General features: G+C 60.2%; 1 protein-coding gene across 2 annotated transcripts in view; it reads right to left on the bottom strand.

The window, feature by feature from the left end:
• CAMK2A (calcium/calmodulin dependent protein kinase II alpha) overlaps positions 1 to 12,795 on the bottom strand; it is a 36,024-nt gene extending 23,229 nt beyond the window's left edge. For both annotated transcript variants that reach the window (XM_074916153.1, XM_074916154.1), the window contains exons 1-3: positions 12,528 to 12,795; positions 6,793 to 6,887; positions 2,490 to 2,549 (exon numbers count right to left, since the gene is read on the bottom strand). In XM_074916153.1, coding sequence (XP_074772254.1) covers positions 2,490 to 2,549; positions 6,793 to 6,887; positions 12,528 to 12,589 — 217 coding nt within the window. In that variant the 5' untranslated portion in view covers positions 12,590 to 12,795. The remainder of the gene's footprint in view (positions 1 to 2,489; positions 2,550 to 6,792; positions 6,888 to 12,527) is intronic.
• Between the last annotated feature and the right edge of the window lie 2,122 nt (positions 12,796 to 14,917).

The following is a 14,917-nucleotide window of genomic DNA, read 5'->3' as shown; positions in this document are numbered from 1 at the left end:
GCGAGTTCGGTGTGGATAGGGCCAGCGTAACTATAAGCAGATGGTCCGGATACATCCCCTGCTTGGGGAAGTCCCAGTGCCTGTGGCTGCCAGGAGCCGAGAAGGTATAAGAAGGATCAGCCGTTCCAAATATAGTCTGGTTCTGCAAGTATCTGTTACTGACCATAGTCAGAAAGAGCTGCACCAGCCAAACCACTCCATCTCGGTGCCAAGAGCCCAGGCAGGACCGGGACACAGCTTTGGGACGGAGGGTCAGAAGATGATGGGTACCTGGCGTTAAAACTCCAGGGCTGGGTGTAGCCAAAGTTTCCCCAATAAAGCAAGACTTCCCTGCAGGGACTCACAACTCTGGGAAATGTCAGCTCTCCCTCATACATTGCCCGGTGCCGTGGATGTGCAGCAAGGCCGTGGGGACCTGGACCTGCCCTCGACTACCCGTGCGTGGCTTTCTGGGCAAGCCTCTCCTGCAGGCACGGTGCAAAGCACAGGTTGGTTCCTCCAGGATCGCAGCGCAGCACGGCATTCCCACGGGAGAGGGAATGACCCACCCGGCTACAGGGAGCGAGTGAGGGGCCAGCAAAGCCCCTGGGCAGCTGGGGTGCTTCTCCCAGGGAGGGATGGAGAGGGGTTTTCTGCTTCGCCTTCCCGTGCCCCTGGCAGCGGCTGGTCTGCAGCGGCACAGCCCGTTCCAGCGCCTGGGTGGGTAATTAGCCGGCTTGTGCCGCATGCAAGGGAAGCTGCGAGCCCGAGTTTCCAGGCAGCAGGAACAGTGGGGGGGTGAGGGTGTGGGGTGGGGGGGTGGAGAAGAGCCTCCTGGGTATAAATAGCAGCGAGATTGGGCTCATTAGGATCTCATGCCGTTAACCCTTTCCAGCCCTATGCGGCAGGGTTGCTTGAAGCCCACCATCTCTGCAGGTCACGGCCAAACAGCGAGGTGTGGTGCAGGGGTGGGGGAAAAGGCACAGGGAGGCTGGACTGCAGGACGAGGTGTTTTCTGTCCCCTGAGACCCCACCAGCCCCACGGGCAGGTGATGGACAGGGAAGGGAGGAAGACAGAGGTAGGGAAAAGCTGGAGCCCAGCTGGGGGCCTGGGGAGCTTTGGCTGCATGGCCCAGCTACTGTGCTGCAAGTCACCCTGGGGTGGATTCCTCCGTTTTTAGCATTTCTTGCTATTCACACACCTTACAGCGTGTTTCCTTCGGGTGTCAGCAATCCCCACGTCTATTTTGGTGCAGAGGAAAGGCCCCAGCTGACGCTCTGACCGGGGAGGGGGGGCTGGACTCCCCGCAGGAACCCCAGCAGGGCAGCCCCCGTGTGAGGCATCGGTGCTGCCAGAGTAGAGGCAGAGGGAAGGACGGTGGCCAGATTCTGCAGCATTCAGCACCCCGGCAATGCAGGGGAGACCTGTCACACAGCCATGTGCCTGAAACAGATGGAGGCTGACAGGCTTTTTCCAAACTGAAATATTTATGGGGCAGAAGCTGTGTGGCTGGTCCCAGTGGCGCCAGGTCTGGCTCCCTGGATCTGCTGCAGCGGTTCCCTGGGGAAGGACGGATCCAGGCCACCCGAAGCAGCCAGGGGTCCAGGGAGGAGCTCAGCCAAAGAGGAAACCTCCCAGCTGCCAGCTGAGGGATGAGAGGGCTGCAGAGCTCCTGTCCTACCCCCAGATGCTTTCCCAAAAGCTGCAGGATCCCACCGGGGTTGGCACATCCCAGGGTGCAGCGGAGGGGAGAGGGGATTCATCGCTGCTCCCGCTGCCGGACCATCCCTGGGAACTGGCAGCCTGCATCAACATCACTCTCAAGACTGGGGTTTGGGATTTTTTTTTTTACTGCAGTTTTTTCTCCTCCTCTCTCTCTCTCCTTCTGGCCTATTTTTGTCTTTTGCAGGGGCTCGGGAGTTTTCCTGAAACAGCTTTTCCGAAGGAGGCTACTTTCAGATGGACGGTCGGTGGGAAAGTCTTCGCTTCCCCCCGCCATCGCTCCTCCTACACGCCCTGCGCTGCTGCTGCTGCTCGGAGCTGCAGCCGCTTTTTGGAGCATGCAGAGGAATACAGCACCCGGGTGGGGGGAGAGGAGTAAAAATAGCCCCTTGCAGCCTACTGGGGCCCTGCTTCCCCCCGAGGGAGCTATGGCCGAGTGGGTTAGCTAGGATCTACTTCAATCCCCCCGCGCTCGGTAGAGGTCTTTCCTCCCATGACCCCATATGAAGATGCTGCCTCCTGTGAGGAAGAAGAGGGACGGCTCTGCAGATCAACACAGGGCAGGCTGTTGCCAAGCCCCTTCTCTATCTCCGAGATAGTGGCCAGCATGCAAGGGAAGGACAAACAGCCAGTGCTGCTGCAGGCAGAGCTGAATCACTGATGGGGACCCCCCAGCCCCAACGGGCCATGGGAGGGCAGGTGGGCAGCAGAGCCAGGGATGAAGCACGGGCAGATTTGCCTGGTTCTTCCTTCACCTGGCACACAGCAGGGAGAGGGGCACGCTTACCGATGTTGGGGTGCTTCAGGAGGCGGCAGATCCGAGCTTCTCGTTCCAGCTTTTGGTGATCTGAAAGAGGCAACAGCCCTAAATTAGGGTCTGGAGAAGGGGATAAACTGCTCTCAGCTCCTGCCATGCTCTCTTGGAGGAGCTGCTGGCATGGGAAACCTGGGGGAACAGAGCAGCTGGCAAGGAGCAAACCTGTCTTTTTTTTTGCTAAAGAATTATCGGGTTTGGGAACACATTCAGCACTGGGGCCTGAGGGATGTTATCCCAGCACGGATGTAGCCCCCAGCCAAGCCCCAAGGCACCAGTGCCATGGGCAGTCCTGGGCTCTGGATGAGCCCCCACCCTCCTCTCTCCCTTCTCTTTGCTGAACGAGTCCCCATCACCTCCCAGAAATCCCAGAGCTGCTTGAGTTATTACTGCCAGCAGCGCCTGCTTGGTTTTCTCTTATTCAGCCAAGTACAGGCAATCAGCAAGGACATTTCTGCCCCTGAATGGTACAATATGAACAGTCAGAGCTGACCAGCAACGAGATGTCAAGCTGAAACATTGCTGTCTGCTCCACCCCCCTCTCCACTCCCAGCTATTTCACATCAGGTCTTTGCTCTCCAACATCACAAAACCCTGGCTTTGCTCCAATGCCCATCTCCAACAGGAGACACAGGTCTCTCTCCTCAGATTTTCCCAGGTTGGGGGATACAAGACAATGTAGCTCTGGGCAAAGCGAGTTGAGCTAAGCCAAAAGAATGAATTTTCAAATAATTGTGATTTTTTTTTTCCTTGCCTCTGCACTTTTCTGCTTCCTTATACCTCGCCCAGCCACCCTGCATGGAGGTGCCTTGTCTGGAGGCATTTTGTGCTAGCAGGAACCCAGCAGCCGGGAGAAGCGATGATATAATTAGGGCCGCTTGTCTCTCAGCGCTATCACTGTTACCTTGCTGGTTCACACCCCAGAGTCTCGCTCTGCATCAAACCAAACCTGGATGTCTCCGACCGCTGAGATGTGAAGGCAATGTAGTCCCTTCCCTGCAGGGGCTGGAGCCTTCCCCAGGGCTCAGTATCACCCATCCAGTGACTGCGGTGCTCGGTGTGGGCAAGTCACCCCAGGGCTTGGGGCGAGTTTTGCAGCCTGTGCTGGGCTCTGCGAGCTGAAGGCTGGGACAGTCTCAATGGCCTCATTCAGCTCCCCACGGCATTTCCCCAATGGGTGACAATCTTCCCAGGGTGGGATGGGGCAACAGGGAGAGGTCAGGGTTTAGGCTGTTGCTTTTTGCAACCAAAATCCATTGTGGAGTGGAGGACAGAGACAGGATGGAGAAACAGAGTGACCAGTGGGGCAAGCACTTCTCTGGGGAGCAGAGGAGCTACTTTCTGCCCCCTCTTCTGCTCCTGCCTGACAGTGATCATAGTTGAGTCACTGATTGTCACTCTCTGCCTCAGTTTCCCCATCTGCAGCCTGGTGGCTGGGGCCAAATGACCCATGGGGAAGCCCAGAATTGCTGGTGTCCAGTAAAGCTCCTTTGCTTGCTTAGAAGAGGCCAGAGATCACAGGAAAGGGCAGTGAATGCGACCCCAAGCACAGAGTGAGTCCCAACACCGCTCTGTGTGTCTGTACGCTGCTGCCAGCTGAGCCTTTGGCTGCACAGGTGGGAGCGTGGCCACTGGTGGGGAGCAGGAGGCTGCCCCATCCCTTCCCTGCCATGAGCAACCCAACTCAGCTCTAGCTCCCCGCTGAGCCACTGCAGCAGCAGCATCGTGCGGCTCCCCCAGCCGCTGTCCCCCTCTTTGTACCCTCACAATCTGTTGCCACCAAAACGCCTGCGAAGGCAAAGCCCAGCACAGGCAGCTTGGCGGGGAATGCCAGGAGGCTGGGGGGGTTCGATAAACCACAAACAGAATGGGGAGGGGGTGGGAGGCCAGCAAAAACGAGGCAAAATGGAAAATGGATGAGGGAGTTTAAAGGGAGGGCAGAGATGGGTGCGAGTGCCTGGTAGGAAAGGTCCTGGGGGTGCGTAGCCATTGCCCCCCTGGTACCACGGGCTCAGCTGCAAAATGCAAGGGGAAGAGCTGACTGCAATGAGCCACCCACTGCCCAGGGAGCGAAGGCAGCCTGTGCTCCGGGGGCTTTGCTCTTTCTAAGCCTGCGTGGGTCCTGCTCGGGAGAGCTTCCCAGCCACGAATGCACAGCAAGGACAGGCTGGGCGTGGGGGCACCCAGACACCTCCGGGTCTGCAGCTTCCTCTGAGCATCGTTTGGGTACAACCCCTGCACGGGGCTGCAGGCCGGCAGGGGACCCCCCCACTTGTGCAAATCTCCCTGACAGGGCTTGCAGGGGCTTTGCGTGTGGGTGGGACAGCTGTGCCAGAGCAGTGGGGCCGAGGGGCAGACGGACAGAAGGACAAAGTGGCAGGGGGATGTCCCTCAGGCAGAGGGGCCCTGCTGAAGTTGTGGGGGCAGATGCCGTGGGTCAGAGCGTCCCCCCTCTCTGGATGGCACAGCACGTCCACCGTGCACCGAAGTGCTTCTGGGGACAGTGAGCCACGGCCGCAGCCCCTCGCCTACCCCACAAACCCAGCTGCTGCCTGGACCCAAAACCCGTTTGTCCACCAAAAACACCAGTTTCTCTCCTGCTGGTTCCCCATGTCGGCAGTCAGGAGGATGTCTCGGCATCCGTGGGGATTTTGCAACTCCTCTCACCTCCTCCTCTCCTCCCTGCACACCTGCCCTCCTGCCCTTAGCGGGTGACAGCCAGTGGCACATCCCCGTGGGACAGAGGCTCCTTGTGCCCCTTTGGGGATTGCTCCCAGCCTGAGGAAACGCCATCCCCCATGCTAGCATTGGAGAAATGGGGGTTTCAAGACCATTAGCAAAAGCAGCTGGTGGTTTCAGCTGGCAGAGCAGGGAAAATAACCCCGGTGGGGTCTCTCTGGGGGTCAGACAGACACAGCCACTGCAGGGACAGAGCAAACCCCAGGAGAGGATGGAGAGGGACAAACTGCAGGAGCAGGCGAGCAGAGGCAGGAGGGAGCAGAGGGAAGGCTTCTCAGTCTGCTCCTCCGGGCAGCCCTGCAAACCGGGAGGTGTTTGCTGCCCACCTCGCTGCCAGCAGGCAGGAGCCGAGTGCCGAAGCCAGCACCCCACACCCTGCCCCAGCCTGGGAGTCTTCAGCCTCGGAGGAAGCGAATGGTCCACATCCCTGAGGAGGGGCAGGAGCCGGCTCTGGGGGGAGCTGGGGGGGCTCAGCGTCAGTACTGTGCTGCTTTGGCAGTGCTGCAGGAGGGAGATTGCAAAGCACTGGTTTAATCTGAGGTCAGAAAGGAGTTTGTCACCGTTTTCTGCGTTTCAGTTTTGCCTTCAGAGGTGAGCAGTGGCATCAGGGAGAGAAACCAAAGAAGGGAGTTAATTAAACCCTCCCGGCAGGGTGCTCGCTCCTGGCACCCATCCTGCGCTCCCTGACGCACCCAGCCAGGAGAAGCTGGAGCCGGGGACACAGCAGCTGTTGTCCCATCCTCTCCATCCTCCTCATTGCAGCTCCTCTGCCAGATGCCTGGGGGCAGAGGGGTCCCTGCCTCAGGGCAAAGGCTGGCTGAAGCTTTTCTGGGCTGGCTCAGCTCAGTCTTGCCTCGAGGAACAGCCAGGACAGACCTGCCAGCACCTCTTCCAGCAGCAAAGCAGCCAACGTGCTCCACCGGTGCAATTAATTAGATGGCAGCGAGGGGTGAGAGCCCATCTCCAGGTAGAAATGAAATCAAACTCCCTCTTGAAGGACCTTCCCTTCTCATTGATAGAAGTACACAAGTAAGGGAACCTGCAGCCCCTGAAAGTGGGGTTGGGGGGTGTCAGTGGGGGCCCTCTCAGAGAAGTTGATGATCCAAAAATAACCGTGCTACCCAGTGCCTGAGGCTGGCAGCAGTTTGACTTGCTTGCCACAACATGGCGTGTAGGATGGTGGTGGGGGTCTCAGGGAGAGAAAAGGGATCCTACGGCTCCCTGGGCAGGTTGGGGTCTGGGATCCCCCCAGAGCCCTGGCAGAGCCGGGCTGTGGGTGCATCCCGGCAATCGGATGGGATGTGGTGAGCAGCCACCAAGACGTCTCCTCTGGACGTTCGCCCCATCCATCAAGGAGCAAAGTGTGTTCTGCAGTGGAGACAGGGTGGGATAAGGGTGTCCCCCACTGCACATCAAATACCCTCCACGTCGATGCACATCAAAGGCACCATCCCAGAACTGTGCAGAAGGGACGAATTCCCCGCTCTGCAAAGCCTGCTCGCCTCTCACCCCCCCAAAAAATACCCCCAGCACCTACCTCGAGCAGACAGCTTCTTGGTGTTGATGATCTTGGCCGCATACTCTTGTCCTGCCAACACCTTCACGCATCTCCGGACGATGGAGAAAGCGCCCCTGGGAAGACAAGAAGCCAGAGGGAGAAGTGAAGGGCATGGCTCAGCCCCGATGTGCCTGTGGGACGAGGGGCAGCCACAGGGCTGGGGCTGGGGCTGGGTGCTGGCTGGGGAAGGGCCTTGGCGGGCTCTCCATTGCCCTCCCTCCACCACTGTCCTTGGGGAATGACGGGGACAAGCAAAGGTAGACCTGGGGATGGGTGCAGGATTTGCCTCTCCGTGCTCCCCTGGGATACCCCGCACATCGTGCACCCTTCCTCCTCTCCCTCCCTGCCTGTCCCCAGGGAGAAAAGCGGCCGGGATTTACTGGGGTTCTGGCTCCTGAGAGACACCAGGATGGCTGCAGCTGCCACGCAGCCCTCGGCCACTTCACCTCAGTGCGTGTGCCTGGCTTTGCGTACTCTGGCCCTGGCAATCTCAGCAGCACTTTGCAGAAGCGGGTGTGAGCATCAGCTGTGGGTGCAGGTGAGTGGTGCAAGGTGCCCCCCCCCCCCAGCTGCGAAACCGTCACACAGGCAGGGACAGCCCAGGGGACCCTGTGAGCAAGGACCACTGCAGCCGAGCTGGACAGGGACTGATGCTGCTGCGGCTCGCACACGTGTGAGCCAACGTGCAGCAGTATCTTGGAGTCTGGCAGGCAAACAGGCACGGGAGGGGCTCCAAAGAACCCCCTCTGCCCCCGTACTCCATACCCTGAGCCCTGGCAGCCTGTTGCACTGACAGCGCACCAGCGCGATGCTGGGAGCTGCGGCACTGCACACACACACAGGCACACACTCACGCTCCAGCCCTGCTGAGCACAACCTTTGTACCAGGTTGCCTTTCCTGCCAAACCCTTCCAATCGCTAAAATAACAACTATCAAAAGCAATCCCACCTCCCACCCCACCTTCCCCCCGCTCCCTGGCGCCCCGCTCCCGCTCCCTGCTGAGGAATAAAAGGCCGCAGGCTGGTGAGCTGCGGCAGATAATTGATTTTACCGGTGGGGGCGGGTGGAGACGGGCAATTTGGGTTTGAATGTGATCTTTAGGAGAACAGGCGAGCGGCGGGGTGCGGAGGGATGGGGCTGGAGCACCAGCAGAGCCGGCAGCCCACGCTCCCAGCGCCGCGGCGCAGAGCATCGCTCGCGGCACGTGCCGGGCAGGAGCTGAGGAACAGCATCCCGGCGCTTCCCGGCCTCCCCATCCTGCCATTTAATCCTGGCTGCTGGGAGAGCTGAGCTGTTAATATCCTTGTAGTCTGAGGCGGATTAATTGGAAAGAGGAGACCAAATGCTTCATATCCAGCTTGCCATGGGTGGGGGAGACCGGACCCTTTGCCAGCCCCGCAGTGCCACTCTCCCCAACCCATCAGGACCCCACACTGCCCCGGGTTTGGGGGCTCCAGTGAGTCCCTGTGACCCATCTTTTCTAATTTTTTCCTAAAGACACGTGCTTGCTTTTGCAGTGCCAGGAGAATCTGCAGCAGTGAGCGCAGCAAGCAGGGAAGCCCCTGCACCCACTGCCCCAGCTCGGGGATTCTACCCCAGCTGCAGGGTTTTGCTGCGGGACCTGACGTGGGGTTGGAGGGACGTAGGTGTCCTGGACCCCTGGAGCATGGGAACCCCCAGCCACTCCTGGTCCCAGTGCCCATAGCCACTTGCTCATCCCTTTATTCGAGCTAAACTGAACGGCATGGAAGGGGGAGCTGTGGGAAGCAGGATGGGAGGCGCTGCACCCACGGAGCACAGGGTTTCACACCCCCAGCTGCATTCGCGGCTTTTGGCTCCTTCAGGCCTTTTTTAACAGAAACCAAATGTCTGTTTGTGCTCCGTGAAGCCCAGGCGAGACCCTGTGAGCCCACAAGGCACTGGGTGTGGGTGCAGAACACCCAGGGGTACAGCATGGTTGCCACAGCCCCATCCCTGTCTCGGTCTGCACTGGCTGGGACCCTTCCATGTTGGGTGTTTGACCCCACTGGGCATTTCACAGCAGCTGGGCTCTGCTCCCCATACCAGGCTGCTCCTGTGCTTCCCAGCCCTATGTGGGGAAAAATCCCCCCTTGGGTCCACCTAAATCCAGCATCTCCTGCCCTGCAAACACAGGCATTCCCCCAACACTAGGGGCTTGTGGGGCAGTGCAGGGGGTGCCAGGCAGGGAGATCAGCCCCATCTTGGTGCAAGAAACCCCTCTGGGAGGAGATGTGTGTCCTGTTCCCTGGCTGGGGGCAGTGGTGTGGGTCCCCTCCCTCCCAGGGCTCTTTGAATGGGTCCGACCCTCACCCTGGTGGCAGCTGGGGACCCCCATCTCTGCCTGGCTCAGAGGTGGAGCATTCATCTCAGACAAAACAGCATGTCCCACACGGCCATGGGTAGGGACCGTGTCCATGTCCCCCCCAGTGGCTGCCATTTTAGGGTGACGCTGGACCCACAGCCCTGCAGCCAGGCCTGTCCCTCCAGCCCCAAGCCCTGGCACTGCTGTGTCTCAGCCCTCCAGCCCCTGTCCCTTAGTCCCCTGGGCCAGACATGACCCCATGCCTTGTCCCCAGGGCCTCTCCCCGCCAGCCCGAGCAGCAGCTCTGCCGCCGGGATGCTCCGCTTCTCCCTTTTTCACACCTTCCCTGCCAGTGCCGGGCTGCGCTGCTGCCACCCTCCCTCTCTTCAACACCTCCTCCTCCTCCAAGGCATTTTATCTCCTTTCTAGAGAGAAGAGTGTGGGCTGGGGATTTTTTGTTCCTCCATATATTTAATTTTTTTTTTTTTCCTTTTTAATAAAACCCCTCTCCTGCAGCTCTGGGAGTGGAGGGGCTGATCGTACCGCTCGGCACGGTAATTGTCTCCAGCCTCTCCCTGAACCTGCCGCGGGGGCGGATTTGGAGGCGCCGATGGAGCTGCACTTCATGTTTGTCCTACTCCAGGGGGCCGTGGGCAGGATCCTCTCCCCGTCCCCCCTCACGCTGCCCCCCGCCCTTGTCCCGTCCCTTCCTGCAAGCATGGGGCGGCGGGGGGGATCAGAGCAGCTCCTCACTTGCTCGGCTTGGCCAGGGCTGCCACCGGAGCAGGTTTTCCCCAGCTCCGTGTCCTCAGCTCGGGACAGATGCCCTCCCTGTGCCCAGGAGGTGCAGGGATGCACCAAGGGCTCATGCCCCATGGGGCAGGCTCTGCAGAACACCCTCCCAATCTCTGCCCCCCCACAAAGCCCCATCATGGTGCTACCATTAAGTGGGTGGCATCTTAAACCCCCAGCTTGCCTGGGTGTCAAGATGGGTGACAGCCAAGGAGATGGCAAAGGAGCACAGTGGGTGCAGCAGCAGCCTGGCACCCAGCACCTCCCTCCTGACAGCCAGGCTTGGGGACACCCCACGTCCCCCCCAGCAGACCGTCCCAGTCCTTTGGAGACAGCAAACCCAAGACAGAGCCTTTCTGCTCCAAGCCCCTGCAGGCTGCTGCTCCCTTTCGGAATCGGGGTGGGTTGGAGCCGTGCTGCCCACCCTGCACCCTGACCAGCACCGGGAGCATCTCTCTGGAGGAGGAACGCCACTTCCCACCGCGAGCAGCTGCCGCAGCAGAGCAGAGGTGCGGCGCTTCGTCCTGATTTCCCTCTCTAAACCCACGAAGCGGAAATTTCCCCATGGGAAACTGCTGATTTTTGAATGTGCCAGGATGTGCTGGAAACCAACCTGGTGGAAAATCCCCAACCAGCTCCATGGTGCCTTGACCAGCCTGGTAAAGCCCCTAACCCTGGAATATGCCTCAGTGCTGAAGTGGTACCTGCCCCCCGGAGTGGAGGGGAAAGCTCTGGGATGCACCAAGCCTGGGATGCTGCCCCAAGCTGCCGACCAAGCCATGCTGCCCCTGCATCACCCCCGGAGGTCAGATGGGCTGAGGTGCGATGCTCACAGGGGGCTGGCAAGTCACTGCGCCAGCTTTGCTCCTTTAATTGTGAACGTGTTAAAATGCATCTATCGAGGTGGTTTTATACTGTGATGCTGGGCAGTGTGGGTAGCCCCCAAGTCTGGGTGCTCAGTTCTCTGTGTCAGCACCCACTTAGCAAAACCTTGCACCCCAAACTCCTCCAGGAGCCCTCCTGGTCCTCCCCCATCACGCCTGGCCTGCAAGCTCCCCTCCACTTCCCTGCAGCTATGTCCACCCAGCCAGGGCCCAGCAGCCTCCCTGCAGGCACCCAGAAGCTGCTGCCTCTCCTGCCCACCCCCTACCAACACCACAGAGCCTCAGAGCCCAGAAAACCCAAGAAACCTCTGGAAAAAGCAGGTCCCAAACCCCACCTTACCACCAGCTCCCTGGTGGGTGCCTATCCCCCTGCCTGCAGTGCCAGCTGGGACCATCCCTGCTGCAGGGACCTGCTCCCTGGACCCACTGCTCCCCGCCAGCCCCTCGCAGCCACCCTGATGCCGAGGGGATGGATGAGATGCGCATGTCCTGGGACAGGGGGGGTTCACTTGCATCCAAGGAGCTGCACTTTAGAGCAGCAACCCAGTCCCTCCTGTTTGGCTGGGGAATATAAACAGCTTTCAGCCTGGCACAAAGTCCTCCCCTCTTTCAGCTTCTTTATTTCTCCATTTTTGTCCTCTCCTTTCTCCCTCGCCCCCGTTTCGCACACCCACACGCGTGCAGGCGCACGTTTAGGCACAGGCTGCCCCCAGCCCGGGGGCTGCGGGGCTGGAGTGAGTGCCTGTGCCTACGGACAGAGACAGCCACCCATCTGCCACCAGCCACCCAGCACAGGCACCCCCAGCCCGCCACCGCGCCGCTCCGAGGGGAACGTGGCTGCACGCCCCACATTTACACACCAGCTCTGAAAAAAAGGCATGGAAACCAAAACACAGGCACATGCCTGCTCAGTTCCGCACCCGTTTCACAGCCACACATTTGGCGAGACACAGAGCATCCCTCTGCCCCGCACGGAGGACCTGGAATCTCCTGCTGCACCCCGGGGGTGTTCAGTGCCCCCCAGATCACCTCGCTGGGCACAGGCATCTCTGTTGGCACACATATGCACACACACATGCCCCCTGATCCAGGCACACGCGATGACACCTGGACCTGCTGAGCTGAGCCCTCCCTGGCAGGAGAGCTGGGTCAGGCAGTGGCTCACCCGGGGGGCACTCACGCTGGGACAGAGACAGGGGTGGGAGACACCCCGTGTCTGTCCAAGAGCCGCCGGGATTCTCCAGGGGCTGCCAGGCAGGCTGGGTCTCTTGCAGGACTAGCCAAACCCCAGTGAATCCGCACAGAGAAATTCCCTAAAGAAATGTGAGGGGCGCCCGCCACTTTGGCTTCCCTCCTCGGCTGTCCCGTCCCTCCTCCCAGCTGGAGAAGTTCCTGGGGGAGCCAGTAGCATCCTCTTTCAGGAGCGGCTTTTCCGTAAAGGGGACAGCCTCCCCCTCCCCGGGCAGCCCCCTGGGGTGACCCGAGCCCCCAGCCGAGCACCCGTCAGCACCACCCAAACTCGGGAAGGGACAGAGCGGGCAGGGCTGGGACTGGCAGCCCTCATCCTAACCCAAGTGCCCCTCACTGCTCCCCAGTACGTTTGCTCCATGCCGGTCTCCTTTCCCCCGTCTCTCGCGGTTCCCAGTGCTGCGGAAGCTCTTCCCCAGCTGGGGCACAGCCCCACTCCGAGCATCCAGCCCCATCTCCAACTTACTTGCCCAGTTCCTCGAAGAGCTGGTACTCCTCGGTGAAGCGATTGCAGGTGATGGTGGCCATCCCGAGGGGCTGGAAATGCTCCCTCCCCAGTGCGGAGTTTGGGGCAAGTAGCTCTCCTCTTGCTCCCTCCCTCTCTGTGTGCTCCCGGGGCTCTCTCCTCGCCGAGGTAAATAAGGGAATATGTTTGATTGACAAGCCCGGAGATAATGATGAGGGCAATTTGTCTTCTCAGCTTCACAAGCCTTCGTCAGCATCCCCGTCCCCATGGCGACCACCGCTGCCAGAAACGCCCTGTTTCTGTTGCCGGGGCAACTGCTTCCCAAACCTGTCGCCCGCCCATGGGGACCAGGGCCCTGCTGGGGACCTGGCCCCGGGGGCTGCCCGGGGGTCACCCGGCTGCTGCGGGGTGGGGGAGGTCTAAAATGCAAATATTAAAGGCAAATTAAAGGACGTGGTAGTGGTAGAATAATTGGGGCAAAAAGGGTTTCCATGGAAACCATGATTTTCATGTTGCAGGAGGATGCTGTCACCCCGGCAACTCCTTCTCCCCCCCCCCCCCCCAAAAAACAAACAAACAAACAAACAGGCCCTGCTGGTGCCCACAGAAGCATCTCTCCGGGGACATGGGGGGCTGTGGGACAGGGGATGCGCTACAGCAGGTCTCAGTGGATGGGAGCAGATGGAGGATGGAGCAGAAGTGTGTCAGGAGAAGCTGGAGAAACCATGGCAGGTCCCCAGGTCCCCAGACTGGCCCGCCATCAGCCAGGCTCCCCGGGGGGGGGCTGGCCCCAATCACTCTGCAGGGGAGGGCTGGCTGTGCCTGGGAGCTGCTCCCCACTCCTGCTTTGTCCGATGGGTCTCCCCGTGGGCCCCGGGGCTGCTAGGGGAGCAGAACCCGAGGGTTCCCCCCACTGTGGGGCAAGCAGCTTGGCCTAAAGTACAGCTAGAGGGGGAGCAAAAAGGCTCTGTCCTGCTGCTTCCCCGCAGTGCCCAAACCAGGGTGGAAAGCAGGGGGATTTCAGAGTGGGGATAGATGGAAGGTCTGCCCCCCTCCTTCTCTGGCTTTTTGCTGCTGGGTCGCCCCTCTGCAGTGTTTAACATAAGAAAGCACCAAAAAGGGCCATAGAAGTGGAATAATGAGGTCCAAGACCTCAGGGGAGAGGTTTCCCTCTAAGCCCACCTTGCTGCCAGCACCCCTGGCAGCACCCACTGGGGAACCAGCACCCTCTCCTTCATCTACACCATCCCGTGCACCTTCCCACCTTCTGACACCCCCCCCCCCCCAATAGCTTTCTTCTAAGCTTTTGTCCCATTTCTGGATGATTTTCCAGCAGAAGGAGCCACCACCACCCCGGGAGAAGGGGCTCCCACTGCCGGCTGGGAGGGCATTGCCTTTGACAGCTGAGATGGATTGAGCTCCCTTTCAGGCTGCCATGGAAGGGTTAAAAGGAAAATAAAAGGCTCTAACCAGACAAAAATAGGGAGAAATCTTTGAGAGAAGAGAGAGAAGGAGGAGCAGAGAGAGGGAGAGAAGAAAGGAGGTGGAAGTGGAGGAGGACAGCAAGTGGCGGAGTGAGGAAGAAGAGGGGGAGGAGGAGAAAGGTCTAATGGCTTTTCCATTAATTGCACCATTACCCACCTTCATCCCCACCCTGCGTCCCTGCATCCAGCAGGGCAGGGACCCAATTCCCACCTGTGGATGGGGAGACAGGACCACGGTCCCCGAGGGCTGATGGCCTCCAGACCCACTGTGGCCATGCCACAGCGTGGGCAGAGCACACCAGGCCCCCTCACTTGGGGTGAGGGGGATGCACGTGCGTGATCTGTGCCCTGGGGATACGCTGGTCCCCAAAACGCCTCCCTGCCTGTGCATGTCCCCTCCCCATCCTGCTCCCACGTGAAAGGGGGCTTCGTTCACCACCCCCGGGGCCATGCCGGGAGGCGGGGGGCTGATGCGGGGGCTGGTGCAGCCGGATGCTCGGAGGAGCTCTCTCCTCCTCCAGCTTTTTGCTGCCAGCCGCCAGCAGCCCCATGGAGCTGAAGGGTGGAAGGAAGAGCCCCCGCCAAGCAGGAGACCCATGAACGCTCATGGGCAGCTGTGTGCAACCACCTCGCTCCTGCCTGTGCTAACGTGCATGTCCCCATGGGGGCTGCGATGTGACCTGCCCCCTCTTCCCACGGCCACCCCCATGCTGGCAAGTGTGTTCAGCCCCACACGCATGACTCTGAGTGCTCCCGTGGCCAGGAGGAGGGATCCATCCCTTCCTTCCCCCCTGACCTCCGCACTCCAAATCCCTCACCCAGGGCAGGGGGTGATGGCAAACCCCGCCGTGGGGTCCCTCCCTCCCTCCCCAGGTTTCTCCTGCCTGGCAGAGACGCAGCTCTCCA

The sequence above is a fragment of the Athene noctua genome, chromosome 12 (genome assembly GCF_965140245.1).
Source record: "Athene noctua chromosome 12, bAthNoc1.hap1.1, whole genome shotgun sequence".
In the NCBI taxonomy this organism is placed as follows: Eukaryota; Metazoa; Chordata; class Aves; order Strigiformes; family Strigidae; genus Athene; species Athene noctua.
This window is presented reverse-complemented; position numbering and strand designations above follow the sequence as displayed.